This window comes from Ascaphus truei, chromosome 5, assembly GCF_040206685.1.
Source record: "Ascaphus truei isolate aAscTru1 chromosome 5, aAscTru1.hap1, whole genome shotgun sequence".
Lineage (NCBI taxonomy): Eukaryota > Metazoa > Chordata > Amphibia > Anura > Ascaphidae > Ascaphus > Ascaphus truei.
Window position 1 is genome coordinate 126,039,611 of NC_134487.1, and position 16,631 is coordinate 126,056,241.

General features: G+C 39.6%; 1 protein-coding gene across 1 annotated transcript in view; it reads left to right on the forward strand.

Moving 5' to 3' along the window:
* Positions 1-16,631, forward strand: part of IGF1 (insulin like growth factor 1) — a 173,609-nt gene that overhangs the window by 148,195 nt on the left and 8,783 nt on the right. Inside the window, exon 3 of the mRNA XM_075600614.1 lies at positions 11,926-12,107. Coding sequence (XP_075456729.1) covers positions 11,926-12,107 — 182 coding nt within the window. The remainder of the gene's footprint in view (positions 1-11,925; positions 12,108-16,631) is intronic.

Below are 16,631 nucleotides of genomic sequence, written 5' to 3' on the forward strand. Positions count from 1 at the left end.
TCTGGGAGAGTTTGTTAAATTATGTTTAGCCCCCTGATCTCTGTTTAAATGGTATACTAGAACAGGGGTGCGCACACTTTTCAGTCTGCGCCTCTCGCCTGCTCTCCCCCCCGTTAGCATCCTCCTCCTTACCTTGTTTTCGGCATCAAATGACGCTGCGGGGTCACATGACCCCGCACCGTCATTTGACGCCGCGTTGCCATGGCGACTTGTCGACGAAGAAAGGTAAGGGAGTCCTCACGTGATTCCCCGGCATTTAATTTAATTGTCTTGGGGAAGAGTGCGGGGCCACTGCAACCGCCGTGCCCCCCTGGAAATTCTTGCACCCCCGGGGGGTCGCGCTCCCCAAATGCACTTATTCAACACTACTTTCAAATGTTTCTATGTCTATTTACCTAAGCTCTGTAGTTGCTGAATAATGACTACATTTTTCCCATATTCACCCCCCTTTTTTCTCTTCCATAAACCCACCTGTAACAGGGGAGTAATCCCTGTTCAAGTAATGTGCCTTTAATCTGGCAGTGTGGTGGTTAACTGCTGGTAGTCAATTAATAAACACCACCTGCCTGATTGCTTACAAAAGCTTGTCTGTTGAGACAGGAAGTGACTCCTTAGCTCTGACTGAGAGCTTACCTTTGGAGAGACAGGAGTGTTCTTGAGACTCCCAGGAGAGTCTGACCAAGAGAACACACATCTCTGGAGCTGACCGGTCTTGAGCTCTGCCCAGCATAGCTGATTGCAAGACACCAAATAAGACTTCTAAACCTGGATGCTGATATTTTCTGTGCACGCACGGGTGCAGTTCCAGGAGAGCAGAGAAGCTTACTCTACAGCAAGAAACAGATAAGACTTTCATAATTAAGAGACTGCTTATATCTGCTTATTTCATGCTATATGTTTTGGGGCTGCGAGACATGCTTGACTTATGGAGTTGTGAATTAATTGCATGGTATTTTCACTAGAGATACTCCCAAGTGAATAGAAGCTTTGTTCCCCCCCCCCCCCTGTGTTTGGATGATTTCCTGATGAAAAGGAAAAGGCACAATAAAGCCTATTATAATTTCACCTTATAAAGTCTCCAATTGTGTACCTCTGTGAACGTCCGTCCACACCACCCCCTTTCTTTTCATCCCCTTATAGTTTTTTTCTGTTGGAAAAATGGCCATAAACAATTAGTATTAAAAAATATTAAATTGTTGAATAGTTGCATAGTAGATGAGATTTAAAAAAGACATTCTGTATGTTCATTGAGTTCAACCTTTTTTTAACTTAATCAACTAAGACTCCTCCTATATTATTATATGTATATTGATGCAGAGGAAGGCAAATACAAATCCCCAGTAAAACATTTAACAATGATATCATATAAGGGAAAAAGTAAGTACCTTCCTGTAATTATTTATGTCAATCGGATTTCTCCTTGGATCAACATCCTTCCCATGTTTCACTTATTGGGCATCTCCCTGTATATTTTTCCTTTCTAAAACAACAGTATTCAAGTGCCTGTTCGGGTTATCGCACCCATTCTAGCTTTAACTCCCATTTACTTGAATTGGAGCTAACTCCGGAACTGGTGTGATAACTCAAAGGTATACACTGATAAGTGTACTCTAACATTGATGTAAAGATTGCCCATTTATCTTTTGCACTTTTTCCTGCAAGAACTTCATCCCAATATATTTATTTGTGGGCAGATTATGTAGAGCAATAAATTCTAAGATTGAAAAAGGCTGGCACTCCAGTGTGATGAAAAGTACATTTAATATATTCAATATATTAATATATTAAAATATATTAACTTTCCATCACAAGAGGCGAGTGCCAGCCTTTTAAATTTTATTAAATAAATCAGTAACTTTTATATACTGAATTGACGCGGGTTGCCAGGTGTCCAGTATTGAACCGGACTGTCCTGTATTTGGACACACTGTCCAGTAAAAAATAAGAGGTAATACTCTGGGCATAGTGAAGAGACCGACTTGGGGAGCTATGGATTTCCTCAAGCTGGGAGACATAAGACGGCTAGGGGCTGGGCAACTTCCTCCATCTGGATTGGCTGCTGTTGGGTAATGCATCAGGATAGGTGTCAGGAGCTTGGTGGTGGGGGCAAGGAGAGGAGAAAAAGCATGGAGCGTAGAGAGGTGAGAGTGTGTGTGTCTCGAGCGCGTCACATCTTTCACCATTGCATCCAGTATTTTTGGAGAACCATAATTGCCGGGCAGTTTTTGAAAGACTTCAACATAAATGATCAGTCTTGCATTTAAACCTAGGCTCAATGGTCTGGATATTTATGTGATATACAGATGTAGCAGGCATTATTGCACCTGCTAGGGCATTAGCCCCATCCCTTTTCATGCACGTCTAATCTCTTTAGAATGGTGACTGTTCTTGCTGTCATGTTGTGTCGGTTCTGCTGCCATACACCAACGGGAATAATAATGGCTGCGGCTGCTACATCTGTACAGTAACTAACAAAAACTTAAGTACGCACGTTAACCTTAACCAACTTTTGTTGATATGAAATGTTATGATAACTCCTCTTTTGCATGTTATTATCACTAATGCCCATTCTAGTTAAGGCTATGATTTTTACTGACCATTTGGAAATGGTTGGTCTTTAAAAAGTATTAGATAGGCTCCATAATTACCTCAGGTCCAAATAACTGGATGAGTTCAGTACCTTATTGAGAAGCTATCTGATCGTGTGGCTGCTAGAGGCTGCAGATAAGCATTTATCAATTCTTCTTCAGTTGTGAAATCATTTCTGCAACTGAATTGCTCAAGGCAGTGTGACCTAACATACAGTACAAATGAAATGTACTGGAATCTAATAATAATTGAATGTTATATTACTTGAAATTATAGGCTAAAGCTGGTAAATTCCGGGCATTATTGAAATCCCTGCTCTCTGATTGGATAATGCCCGGAATTTTAACCAATCAGTAATGGCCCGGAATTTTTGGCAGCTTGCCAAGTTTTTAAGCCAATCAGTTTTCAGGTTTCAATCACAAAGAGTGAAATTTGCACTTAGACAGGGGAGGTGATTGGACAGATGGCACCAGCAAGACACTGACTCCTCCCCCACCCTGTCTGCAGAGAGCTCCGCACAGAAGAGTGAAGGGAAAGGTTTGTGTGTCTGCTGAGTGTGTTTTGTGGGTGTAAAGGGGGGCATCAGAGTGTTTTATTAGTGTGTGTCTTCTGTTGTTGTGTGTTTTGTGGGTGTAGAGGGGGCAGCAGAGTCTTGTTGGTGTGTTTCTGCTGTGTGTGTGTTTTGTTCTTGTAGAGGGGGGCTGCAGTGTGTGTGGCTTCAGTGTGTGTTTTGTGGGTGGAGGAGGGGTGCAGAGTGTTTTGTTGGAGTGTATCTGCAGTGTGTGTGTTTACAGGGGGCTGCAGTGGGTGAAGAGGGGGGGCTGCGGGTGTGTGTTTTGTGGATGTAGAGGTGTCAGAGTCTGTTTTGTTGATTTGTGTGTCTCTGCAGTGTGTGTTTTGTAGGTGGAGGAGGGGTGCAGAGTGTTTTGTGGTTGTGTGTGTGTGTGTGTGTGTGTGTGTGTGTGTGTGTGTGTGTGTGTGTGTGTCTGCAGTGTGTGGTTTACATGGGGGCTGCAGTGGGTGTAGAGGGGGGCTGCTGGTGTGTGTTTTATGGATGCAGAGGGGGCAGCAGTCTGTTTTGTTAGTGTGTGTGTGTCTGCAGTGTGTTTTGTGGGTGTAGAGGGGGGGCTGCTGTGTGTTGTGTGTGTTTTGTGAGTGTAGAGGGTGGAGGAGGGCTGCAGTGTGTTTTTTGGGTGTAGAGGAGGGGGCTGCACAGTGTGTAGGGGGGACTGCAGAGTGTCTGTTTGTGTATATGGGGGTGTTGCAGAGTGTGTGTTTGTGTGTATAGAGGGGGGGGGCTTCAGTGTGCGTGTGTGAGTGTAGAGGGGTCTGTGTATATGTACAATTTACTTTTAATAAACTTGCAGTAAAAGCATAAGAAAGTAGACCATCATGCTGATAAAAATCAATATGACTATAAAAATGAATCTTTTTTTATGAAAAAATTTAAAAAAATTTAAAATAAGCCTACATTTATCCTATAATAGTAATAATCCCCTCAGAACAGGGCATTGCTGGCCAATAATGCCTTTGGGTTACCTCGGCTTCGCCTCGGGCCTTCAACTCTTCCAGTCAGGGCATTATTGGCCAGTAATGCCCTGTTCTTCAGGGATTATTACTTAATTACAATTTTACATATAATTACATTTGTGCTTTTGTTTTATCAAACAGATTGAACATACTCAAAATTAGATTTTACAACTAGAGTATCAATTTACAATGTATCAAACATGCAAACATACCGTACATACTACTGTACATATGTTACAGTATAGAAAAACACATATGGGGCTACATGATGTTAATTAAATAAGATTAATACACATCCCCATTATTACCCATTGAACCACCTTTAATGACATTATACATAGCTGGATGATTGAGAATGGTTGCCTGACTCAGGGTTTTAATAAAGTTATTGGAATTAATTATAGTGATCCATCTGGTGTTGTGTAATACCCCTAAGAATATCTAACCAAAGTCAACTGAGCGCTCTCTAGTGACAAACAAAAAAACAATACTTGGCATGTATCATCAGTGTGAGGGATTCCTGGGACTGCTGAGTCCTTTGATCCCTAGGTAATATTCCGAAGGTTGAGCAAATCATAGGAAGGCGACATGACAAGGGTTTTGGAACTGATACAAAATGATAGGAAAAGTTGCAAGGTCAAATGTAATTCATACCTGTTCCTGAACAGATATTCTGCTAATCTAGTGGTTTAGATATTTCATTTAGTTTAAATTATAGATCATAAAACTGTGTCTATGTAAATATACATACATACATATATATATTATGCCCCTGAGGAAGCCCTAGAGGAGAAACGCGTAGGGCAGACCCTGCAGTCATTGCAGGCATTGCAAACCAAGCAGAGTGAGACGCGCTGCAGAACGGAGTGGAGATAGCGCTGTGACGTCATTGGAGGTCGAAGTCTCGCGAGAATTGGAGCCGGAGCACGTGACGCGGAAGTAAACCAGGCTAGCAGCAGTGCAGTGGACCGGACAGCTTACTCTACGAGTGTGAGAGACTCAATTCAAACTCTCAACTGCTTGAAATTATTTCACACCATGTGAGTGAGATACTGTTTGTTATTTTCTAGATAGTTTTTACAATAAAAGGTTTTATACTATTTTTGTTCCATTGTCCCCCTTCCCCTTCCCCCCCCCCCCTCCCTGGTGAGCTATATCCCATGCTAAGGAGACACGCAGCTACAGATGAAAAGGTGACCCCTGAAGCAAGCAGCAGTCGTGGAGAGTCTGAGATCCATGCAAACAGCAAAGAAATCCCAGCAGCAGTGTTCCTGAATCCCAGTGGTGGATTAAAGGCTTTTATTTGGCTGATTAAGTGTAAGTGTATACCTTACCACCTTAACTCTGAAAGTAACAGACATACTGCCCTATGATATTTTTCTCTTTGTTTCTTTCCTGGCTTATTTGCGCCTAGGTCATCTCTTCTCTATATATATATATATATATATATATATATATATATATATATATATATATATATATATATATATATATATATATATATATAGATATACACATACACGTGTGTGTGTGTGTGTGTGTGTGTGTGTGTGTGTGTGTGTGTGTGTGTGTGTATATATACATATTTAAAACCAGAGACATAACATAAAACACAGACAAAGCTCAGTGCATATATATATATATATACTTAGGGCCCTATTCTATATTTTCCAAAGTGGCTTTTCAGGCTGATTCCAGCTAAAAAAATCAATATGGATTTTCTGCTGAAAACAGTCCGACGTGCCCTCTTTGGCTGATTTAGAATATGCTGCTTGACGTGAAAACAACATCTGTACTAAGGGATAGATCCATAAATCTAAGTTAATTCTGGGCAACTAAGGTCGTTACCTAAATATTTAATGGACGTTAGGATGCCTGGCTTTAACGGAGATCCACAATGTTAATATTATGCAAAAACAGCGGTTAGGGTCCTCATTACGTAGCATAAGCTTAACAGCATGTTAAGTCGCTTGCGCACATTTGTGCATTAAACGTGAAAAAAATGGCATCTGGAATATCATCCTTCAGGCCATAAACAGTCTAGGCCATGTTGTCAGAACCACTGACATGTTAAAGAAAAGATTGGCTGACAACAAAAGGGAGATGAAGCAAAAGCTCTCTGACCATGCCAAGTCTATCAAAAGGACATGAGGTGGTCCACCTAAGGAGCTCCATCTTGAGCTGTATGAACACAGACTGATGGAGATCATTCCAACCTCACAGGTGATCAGTCTGCCCATTCCAGTCAACACTTCAGCGATCTTTAAATAATTATTACTTAGAAACAAATATGAAAGAAACCCGCTCTACCTTAAGTGACCAAAGGTCGGCAACCAGACAGGTGCGCTAGGGCAATGACTTGAACAAAGAAAAGAGGACACTGAGTTAGCAAAGACACTACCGCCAGATAAAGGCCCAATAACGTGCACTGGCTGTCTGTGTGTGAGAATGTAGCTTTACTGATGTATCGTCACATAGATACTCATACAGTTAAATTGGTCCTAGGTGTATTGTATAATGGGTATGTTAAAACATCCGTTTAATGGTATACATTAAAATAAGGTGGACCGCACTAAAAACAGATATAGTGAGAACAACTAAAAAAAACAATTAAATGATAGCTAATGTGCTAATGTACTAAAGATATATATGATAACCAGCAATAATTTGGCTGGTGGGTTAATACCCAACAATGTCTCTGAAGGATAGTCACGTTACATAAACATAAAAAATGAATTATGTCCAAATGAGCCACCCACATGTGAAAGACATACTGTAATTCCATAACTCAACAATGTGAAAATTAAATGGACATAAGCTAAGCATTAACCGTGCCATTAACACACGTAAGTATAAGAATTATTCTGTTGCTATAATGTGTTTTTCAAAATATGTATTCCAATTGACATTTTTAAACAAAGGTTCTAAGTTCATTTGAGTGACTTGATTATTATTTTAGTTGACATCATTGTATGTAGTATTATCCATATAGTATTGTATTTTATCCACGAAAGTGTTTTAGACCACAGCTGTCGATATATCAATTGTTAACGATTAAAAATGTCCCCCCCAAAAGATCATTCTCTGCGCATTTTATAACGTAGGACAACTAGCACAAATAACTGTAACCTTTTACCATGCCTCAGATCACATAGATATAATTGGCACTAAATATATGTTAAACCGTAACACCTTTACACAAAGCTTTTCACCATTTAATCACACATAATCCCATTTCCTACTTGTGTCCTCGGAACACAATTAATGAATGTGATCCAACAGGCCATCGAGGTGCCCAGGCTATCATCTAGCCTTACCACACCGACTGTCACACAGTCAGGTGGGATATTTTGACCAGCAGATGAGCCAACCACGCCCACTCCAGAGCCCCAATTGCGACGTGGCTTGCAACAACAGCGAGGGGCTCGTGCCTCTACTGCTCGCAGGAGCAAAAGAACACAGCGTTCTCAAAAATATGTTTTTCTGGGGGGTTTCTTCCAGTGTTGGGATTTATTGCTTTTTCTGCTGATGCAACACTGAAGTAAAATAAAAATGTAATTTATAAACATTGTTTTCTTGTATTTTTTTATTTGTCTAAAACACAATTAAAGTGTCCCCATCCCAAAAATTTTGGGTACCCACATATAAATACATTCTTAATCTATTTGATGATGCGTTCCATGGCTTTAATAATGTAAGCATTACAGTGCAGTTGGGAGGGAAAGGCTACATATAATATACAGCCATTATACAGTACATATGTTCAGTTCATTATACAGTACATTATTTTTCTCTTTGCATCCTTTTTTGAAAATAAAAAATGTTTGTTTTTTGGGGGACGGTATAACAGTATAAACATTATTGTAGGCGATTGCATATCAAAAAAAGCTTCTACAGAGATCAGTGATGTTGGGATGGGGAAACACTGCCTATATTAATTGTCAAATAGTGACTCGTTAATGCTATTATAACAGGATGTTACATATAACATGTAGCTATCTGAATGGTGTGTATGTGAATTACATAAAGTGCAGCCATGACTTAACTAACGTAATGCTAAATCATTGCGATAAGCATAACAAAGGTCAACGGATGTCTGTGAATTGGCATTGTTAGGGGGAACACCTGTTTTGCATAACATTAGCACTATCGTCCATCATAGTAAAGCAAGGGCTCCTTGCGGCTGAAAACAGTACTTAGTGCATTATTACTGAGCTTTGTAGAAGCCAGTTAGCATGAGACATTAACTGAAGTTAAGCAGTTTAAGTCTTAAGTCTTGTTAAGTCACTAACTGAGCTTTATGGATCTGCCCCTAAATATAATTAGCATAGTCTTAATGTCACTTTATTGTAGAATAAGATTGCATAATCTTCCAATAAAATGACGTCAGTACAAATTAAATATACTGGAACATACAGTAATAATAATGTACTGTTCTATTATTTGAAAATAAAAATGTACATATAATTATATTTGTGCTTCTGTTTTATAATCCATATTGAACATACATGAAAATGAGATTTTACACCTAGAGTATTTTTGATAATTTCCTTAAATAAAAACATTTTTGTTAGTGTTTCCATGGGAATTTGAACTGTTTCAATACAGTATGTGTCAAAGAATCATGTTTGCATGAATCTAGAAAAAGATTGCATGTTGTATACATTTGTATTTAAAGTATGTAGTTCACAGACTTGTAAACTTTGGAAACTTGTCACCAATGTGTCACGGCCCGATGATGCAATTTGCATCATGACACCCAGTCTAGCCCAGGTGCAATGACGCAAATCCCATAATCACGCCCCACACATCTGCAGAAGCAGGTGGCCCCAGCTGGACACCCCCTGTTCATGGCAATGGAGTGATTTCTACCATAGGGAAGGGGGCCAACACCAGGAGTCACGTGACCGTATGAGTTGACAGTGTTTTTATCCACTCGTTCATCTCTACATTTTAATTATTTTGATTAAGGAAACTTCTTTATTTTTGTTTTATTTTTTTACAGCTTCCCAAGCTTCCAGTAATCTGACAATCGAAAAAAACAGGGTCTCCTGTGACTAGATTGTTATCAACAGACCAGATTGGGGCCTATTCATTAAGCTCTGATAGATGCACTTCTAGGCAAAAACAGCCATTTTCACACAGATGTGCAACTTGTCGTATTCATTAAGCCCTTATTGCTTTTCAAAACCATGCAAAAACAGCTATTTTGTTACGCCTTTTGGTTCCGGCTATGAAAAATCTTTGTGGTATGCAAATGTTGTATGCAAGTGAGGCAAATTCGCAAAATTACATATTCATGGGATATTCAATAAGATGAAAGTTTGCAGATCGCCCAAGTAAGTCACCCGCCTGAAAACTCGCCTTTTCAGGAATGGAAAATAGGGTTTTTGGAGGGACACAGGAGAGAGGTAGGTGAGATTTCTGAATGTCAGTTTCTGGGCCGGTATTGCAGCAAATTGGATGAAAAGCACGTTCAAAAAAGATGTCCAGTCGTGTAATTTTTATGCACCAATAATTCTTATGCCATTTTCAGACAAATTGTGAACAGACAACATCAGAGTTTAATGCATAGGTCCCATTGTATTAAAATCCTTTTACAATGACTATTGTGCACATTTCCCATTCAGGGAAAAAGATGAAAACTAAGTGATACTACTCATTTGTAGTATTCCTGCTTCAGTTCTTTTCCACAGTGACAGTATTACATACATAATTGTGTTCACTAGTTATCGAATACGGCTAGTCAAGAAAGTCATTGATGAATCCCAGACTTTAGGTCATGAAAACAGACTTGGCAAATGTACAGTATCAGGGCAATAGTGAATGGTTCAGGATAAGATGGACTATTTCGGAAGCTTCAGCAATAACATGTTTAATCACGTTTAAAACTTTGCTTAGTTTCTTCTCTAAGTCGTTGTGATAGCAAGTTCATGCTGTAGTAAATGGAGCACATGTATGCTTTATTAATAACTTAAAGCACAATTGTGGTTGCTCAATCACGTATATCATATGTGAAGCAATAAAGCATACTTTACCCAAATGAGATGCAAAGGGGAATTACTGTATATAGTGAAAACTTTGGGGCCTACAGTAATTGTCTAGGTGATTGGTATGTATTGTGTCTCATTATTATTGATTTATGTACACAAATGAACATACTGTAGGTCGGTTGTGATTTTAATGTAGGGTATGTTCTTAAAACTTGATACAAAAAGATGTTTGCTTCAAAAATTTCTGCTTGTGCAACACAACATATGCTACAATTAGTCATGCTAATTCATGCTTGATATAATGAATTCCTAAACTAAATAGCAATGGTTAGTAATGATACTGTATATTAACTATGAAGATGGTAAGTCTATTGTATGGATGGACTGGTGCATGTGACAGGACAGCGTTTCTGTTAAGGGATCCCTATACTAGGCTTACCTATACTTAGTGGTCTGGATCACAGCTTCCCTGCACTTGCCTGTCAAAGGCTAGGTCCCCATTGGCCGCAGCTGCAACGGCGACGGTGTGCACGGCGCACACAAGGTACGGCTCCCTATGGGGTCGGCCCCAGTAGGTGCCTGTGCGCCCCGGCACAATGCGCTTTCACATTTTCTAAAGATAAGGATTTGGTCTTTTCTTGTGGCGATGGAGCGTTGCCCACATCACAGCGGCGGTTCAGCCAATGAGGGCGAACCAGCCGTGTGACGTCATGGTCATGCTCCCCGTCGCTCCCCCGCCATGCCTCCCCGTCGCATGTTGCCAGGTGTCCACCAGGTCACGCTGTTGCCAGAAACGAGCGTCTCAAGGCACCCAGTTGTGCGCACTACAGCCTTAGCCTAAGCAGCCAAGATCAGCTGCAAGCCTTTAAAGGGTGTGTCTGAAAGCCTGTTTTTGTTGTTGTTTTGCTTGGTCTGGAATTCTGGGGAAACAGTTTGAATGCGAGAGCCACAGCACTGACTTCTTTGCTGCGGGGCCAGGACTAAACTGCTGATGGATCAAAGGACTCAGTAGACTCTTGCTGTACCCTACTGCCAATCTGAATGAATGTCTGGATGAATGTCTAGAGTCAGTCTCTCAGGGAAAACTGTCCAGGCACCCTGGAAAAAGTGTAACTCATTATTGAGGTGCCTCAAACCTCATTGCTTTCTTCCTTGACAAGGGAAAACTGTAGACTCCCACCCCATAGAGGAGAGATGCTTTGTAGAAAATAAATAAATACTTTGTATGCTGAGAAAACAAACCCCCAAACTTGTTCACTGGAACTGCAATTCTGTCTCTCCATACCCCACTCACAGTGCAGTTCTGCAATAGCAGAATATTCCATGGAAGTAACGTTTGCTCTTTTCCTTATGGCTTGCTCCAGCACAGCATATTAGTATCTTTGGATTCTCCAATTCCTGGCACCATCTGTCTTATTTACATGGGAAATTCTATTCTGCCAGTTTAGGGAAATATTCAGCAAAAGGGCTGGAAATAATATAAGGTCCTTTATACCTACTGTATAATGAGATGGAAGAACATGCTGAATTATTTCTGTTTTCTCCTTGCTAGTACTGTATACAGTAGTTTTCCATAGCTTTACATAAATGCAGGAAGATATATAGGGGAATAACTAAACAGTACCAAAAAAACTATACCACAATTCAAGAAAGCAATGCATACAAAAATATAAAATCCAAACTCTTTAGATGATGTCAGGGAATGGATCAGTAGTCTCACTGAGAATATTTGGAATTGAAAAAAGTAATGGTATGTTAGAAATGAACAGAATCTTCTTTCACCTTGAATTTTTATAATGTGTTTTTTCCACAGGCAAGCCAACAGGGTATGGATCCAGCAATCGACGCACGCATCACAAAGGAATAGTGGACGAATGCTGCTTCCAAAGCTGTGATTTGAGGAGGCTGGAGATGTACTGCGCGCCTGTCAAGCCATCTAAGGCAGCACGCTCTGTACGTGCTCAGCGTCACACTGACATGCCAAAAGCCCAAAAGGTAATCTTGGGTTCAAAAGAGCATACTTATTAAGGAGCAGTTAATAGTGTCATTAAGAAAAGTGTCTCCTGTTTTAATGTATTTTGTAATATAAATAACTTCATTATTGAGGTAAAAATATAGAGGAAAATAATCTTGTAGGACAAATATATTTATAATAGGAGCTATATGCTAGTTTTTCAATGTGTGTTCCTTTTGAAGTACTTTACCTTCAATAGCAGTATCTAACATTCTGGGCCATACAGTATTTGCTGAGCGGTACTTTTCCATAAGATACCTTCCAGTACAGGAAGACACCTTATGGACCATGTTCTTGAAGTTCTCTATTAGAATATAGACACATGGCAGATATGAGCCTCTATATGTTTAAAACATGTTATTCAGAAGGTGACAATTTGAGTCAGGCTCTATTTTCAAAGATTGAATTTGCATTGTGTAAGAAAAATCTTCAGTTGAGAAAAAACCTTTCCCATTGGGAACAATCCACCCTAAAAAAAATACTTGTAAATAACAACAGCATTGTAATCTGGCAGGCACATAACGGGGATGGGATTGTGATCCAGGATGGGATGGAGTATGTGAAAGAAGCCTTGTGTATTCTGGAAAAATAATTTCTGTGCTAACCAGAAACAAATTGTCCCTCAAAGTTTGATTGTCTACTTATTGAACATCCAGTATTGGGAGTGTTTTATCATCTCCCTAAGATTTATAAAAATGAGAGAGAGCCAACATGCAGACCAATTATCTCTGGGATAGGTTCTCTCACGACTAACTTGTCTCAATATATTGACCATTTTTTGTAGACTCTAGTTAGCAATTTACAGTCATATCTTAGGTACACGGTACCCTTGCAGCAGCAGAGGATATTCGATGGGATAATTAATATATCTTGGTGTTTTTGAAATGTAAGTGCCCCACAGTGTAAACATGTGTTGAACATCAGAAAGAGTTAGCAGCTATAAAATACTATTTGTAACATCACGTGACTTACCCAAGAGAGGGGGTGAGGGAGGAAATGAGTGAGGAAAAGAGGGATTAAAAGTGAGATGGAGGGGAGAGAAATACATGGGAAGAGGGGGGAAATAGAGGGGGCTCGTGAGGTGTGAAATAGGGGGGCTCGCAAAACTACCGACGCGGGGGGAAGGGAAGGCCCTTGACGTAACTCTAGTCCTGGGCCCCGGGAAATCTGTCTACGGCACATGGGTAGCAGCATGTAAAAGGCAGCACAGGCCCCTCCCCCACACCAGGTCTACCCTCATATTGCGATACCTGGTCCGTGGGGGTCTGTGGGCTGGGCAGAAGGATGCGCTTGGCCATGTGTCTGACAGCCCTGCTGTAGACTAATATCCAATAGCCCAATTAGCAAAATGTGGCCAATAGTGATTTTGTCCATTAAAAACACATAAAAGACATGTATTAAAAAAAGCCCAGTACATTTTAATCATATAAAGCTATTGATTGCCATGGTGGCTACCTAAGCCCTGTCAATGGGGACATAGATTGCCACACTGTTAAGCAATGGTAACCTGTAATAAAAATAGTATACATTTTATATATTAAAATACACTACCTACCCCCCTTGTCTACCTTTACTAACGCTAAGGTAATCAAGGGGTTAACCCCTACCTCCCCACCCCCTGGGCAGCCTAACCACCCATGCCTGGGGCAACTACTCCCATCCCCCACCAAGCCACCTAACCCCACCCCCCAACAAACACCTTCACCCTTTAGACTAATGAACAATAACCCTATTAGACAAATGTGGCTAATAGGACTTTTGACAATTATAAAGTACTAATAAAAAACAATATTTAAAATAAATACAATTAAAAAAACAATCACATAATAAATAAAATAGCCATTAAATCCATTGATTGTCACTGTGGCTATCTACTCCTTAATGGGGTCCAAGATAGCCACATTGGCAATCAATGTTGACCATAAAAAAAAACTGATTACTTACCCCAGCTAGGATGAAGGCCATTCTCATCTTCTTGGCTGAAGCTACCAGGAATCAATCCAATAAAGGAAAAATGCCCAACAATATCACCCGTACCCCCCCAAAAAGATAGAGCAGGGGTGAGCCAGGGTGAAAGAACGGCAGACATCGTGGGTCACTGCACTGTAGGGAAAAGACTCTTTCTTCATGCTGACAAGTGCAACTAAACAGATTGTTTTTATATGTTTATGGCATTAGATTGGTGTTTTCTGCGTGCTCTTGTACCTTGCCAACAGCATTGCTTACTAACTTACTGGACTAGGTGAGAAGTTTACTGGCATTGAGACCTCAAATTGGAGACTCAATTTTTTTCTGTCCTTACTTTTTACATGTATCCACAAGGCACTGGTGTTGCACTCTGTTACTTTATACTTCGGTCACAATCCGCTTAGTAACAGTTTTATACTGACCTATCTCCAGTGATTTCTGTTGCTTGCAGAGTGCACACTCACATACAGCACTGTAAATAGTTACTTCACAGAATATGTATTCTTGATTGTCCTCGCTTTATTAATTTGAGATATCAGTCAAATTGATTTTATTACCTTTCATTATACTTACTAGCCACCGTTGGGGGACTAAATGGTCGTAATCCATACAGTTACTCAAGGTATGCTCTGATTGAATACATGTGTGCTGCTAAGCTTGATCTCTATAGTATCACAATTATGTGAAACCCCTATAATGCCAATGGCTAACTGAGAGCACAGAACAGGTGGTTTCCTGCCTATCTCTCCACCAGTGGAGAAGTCCTAGCCAACTTTCACCCAATATTATACGAGTTAGAGAATGTATCATGCCTCTAGTTTATGTTTTGTTCTGCAGCCTTAATTGTAAAATGATGATGATTCAATAATTGTTGCAAGAAAACTAATATTTGTTGTAAATGTTTGACTCAAATATATCGGCGTAGACTGATGAAATTATTATAGGTGTGATTTCAAAAAACAACTATTCATTTGAATAAGTGTTGTCATGCAGTCTCTAACATTGCACTTATTAATATACCAAATTGCTTCATAGAAGCAATATGTTTACTTTGTGTATTTAACAAATAAATGTCACAGAGGGTTATTCATTAAACTGTGATAGTGCCTGAAATCAATGGGGGTCTCCATGCCATAGTGCCCCAATCAGTGCAATCACAGTGTCGTGAATAACCCTCACTGTTTTGAAGTACGCTTAGAAGTAGCAATGTATGAGCTTAAAAGTAAAGGTTGGATCTACTCCACATGCTGAAAAACAGAAGGTAAAGTGAGTAATTGGGTAATGGGGAGTAATAAATATATCTGACACCATTACCAAGAGATGACTACGATTCATCTTGTCACATTCTGCCTATATTTTTTTTCTCCTCTTTCCTCTGTTTTCTTGAACAAAAATGTGCATTTCTGGGCCAAATTTATCAGGTACTTTTCAGCACTGCTTGAGCTCTGTAAAACTGTTTAACGGGAAATAAAAATCCTGGTGGCAACGTTCATAATAATCCCCCTGGGGATGACACCTGGAGCCAATAGGTCAAAGGCCAAGTACTGTAGGTTTCTCGACACTGCTGTCTTTAATATTACTAGGCTTTTAGTTTTGGCAGCAAACCAAATTTCATGGAAATAATTTTCATTCACATGCCCCAATGGCAAATGTAATAAGGATGTTGATGTGTATACTGTAAAATCACATAACTTACATTTCGATCTGATCCGTTAGGAGCAGTTTATTCCCATTATGTAGCACAGTATTTACAGCCAATGGTATGTATTTGTGTCTATTACTGCTGTAAAGCGCTATGCACATGGATGGCGCTATACAAATAAGGACATACATACAGGTCTGGCATGTGTAATCAATGCAAAAGAAAAAAAAGTCAGCAATTAGATACAAACTTGTAAACATTGCTTTATAATATTGCTGCAATGACTTTGTATCCTAGCTAATCCTATAATCTTTCTAAAGATCACTCATAAACAAGAGCCGTGCCAAGTCAGCACTCAGTTATTTCATACATTGTTGCTAAGGAACATTTCTTAAAATTGAGTATCTTAGTGCCAGGTTAATGGCAAAAGAGCAATTTTTGGCTCTGTAAACTACGGCATATATGCCAGTAACTTCAATCAAGATTAATATTACCACATCATATTACTATACAGTGCAGGGGTTCTCAAACTGTGGTCCCTGATGACTGTGCAGGTTGTCCAAAAAGCCCCTTAAAATTATTTTCAGGTAGCCTTGTTGAGTTATAATATCCCACAATTTTTATGTGTTTATTAATCTACTGTTACTGTAATTTCTAAAGTGCTTATTCCTATTAAGTGTTATATTATTATGTCACGTCTATTACTGCTGTGAAGCGCCATGTACATAAATGGCGCTATATAAATAAATATATACATAAATTAAACATATTTTATATTTATTACAAAAATCTGCTTGTTAGAGAGATGTCTATGGCACATGCTGAGATGCATTCACTTTAATGGCATCATAATTCCTGTTAACATACATCTTTTATGGCTAGTTGAGCTGTTTAT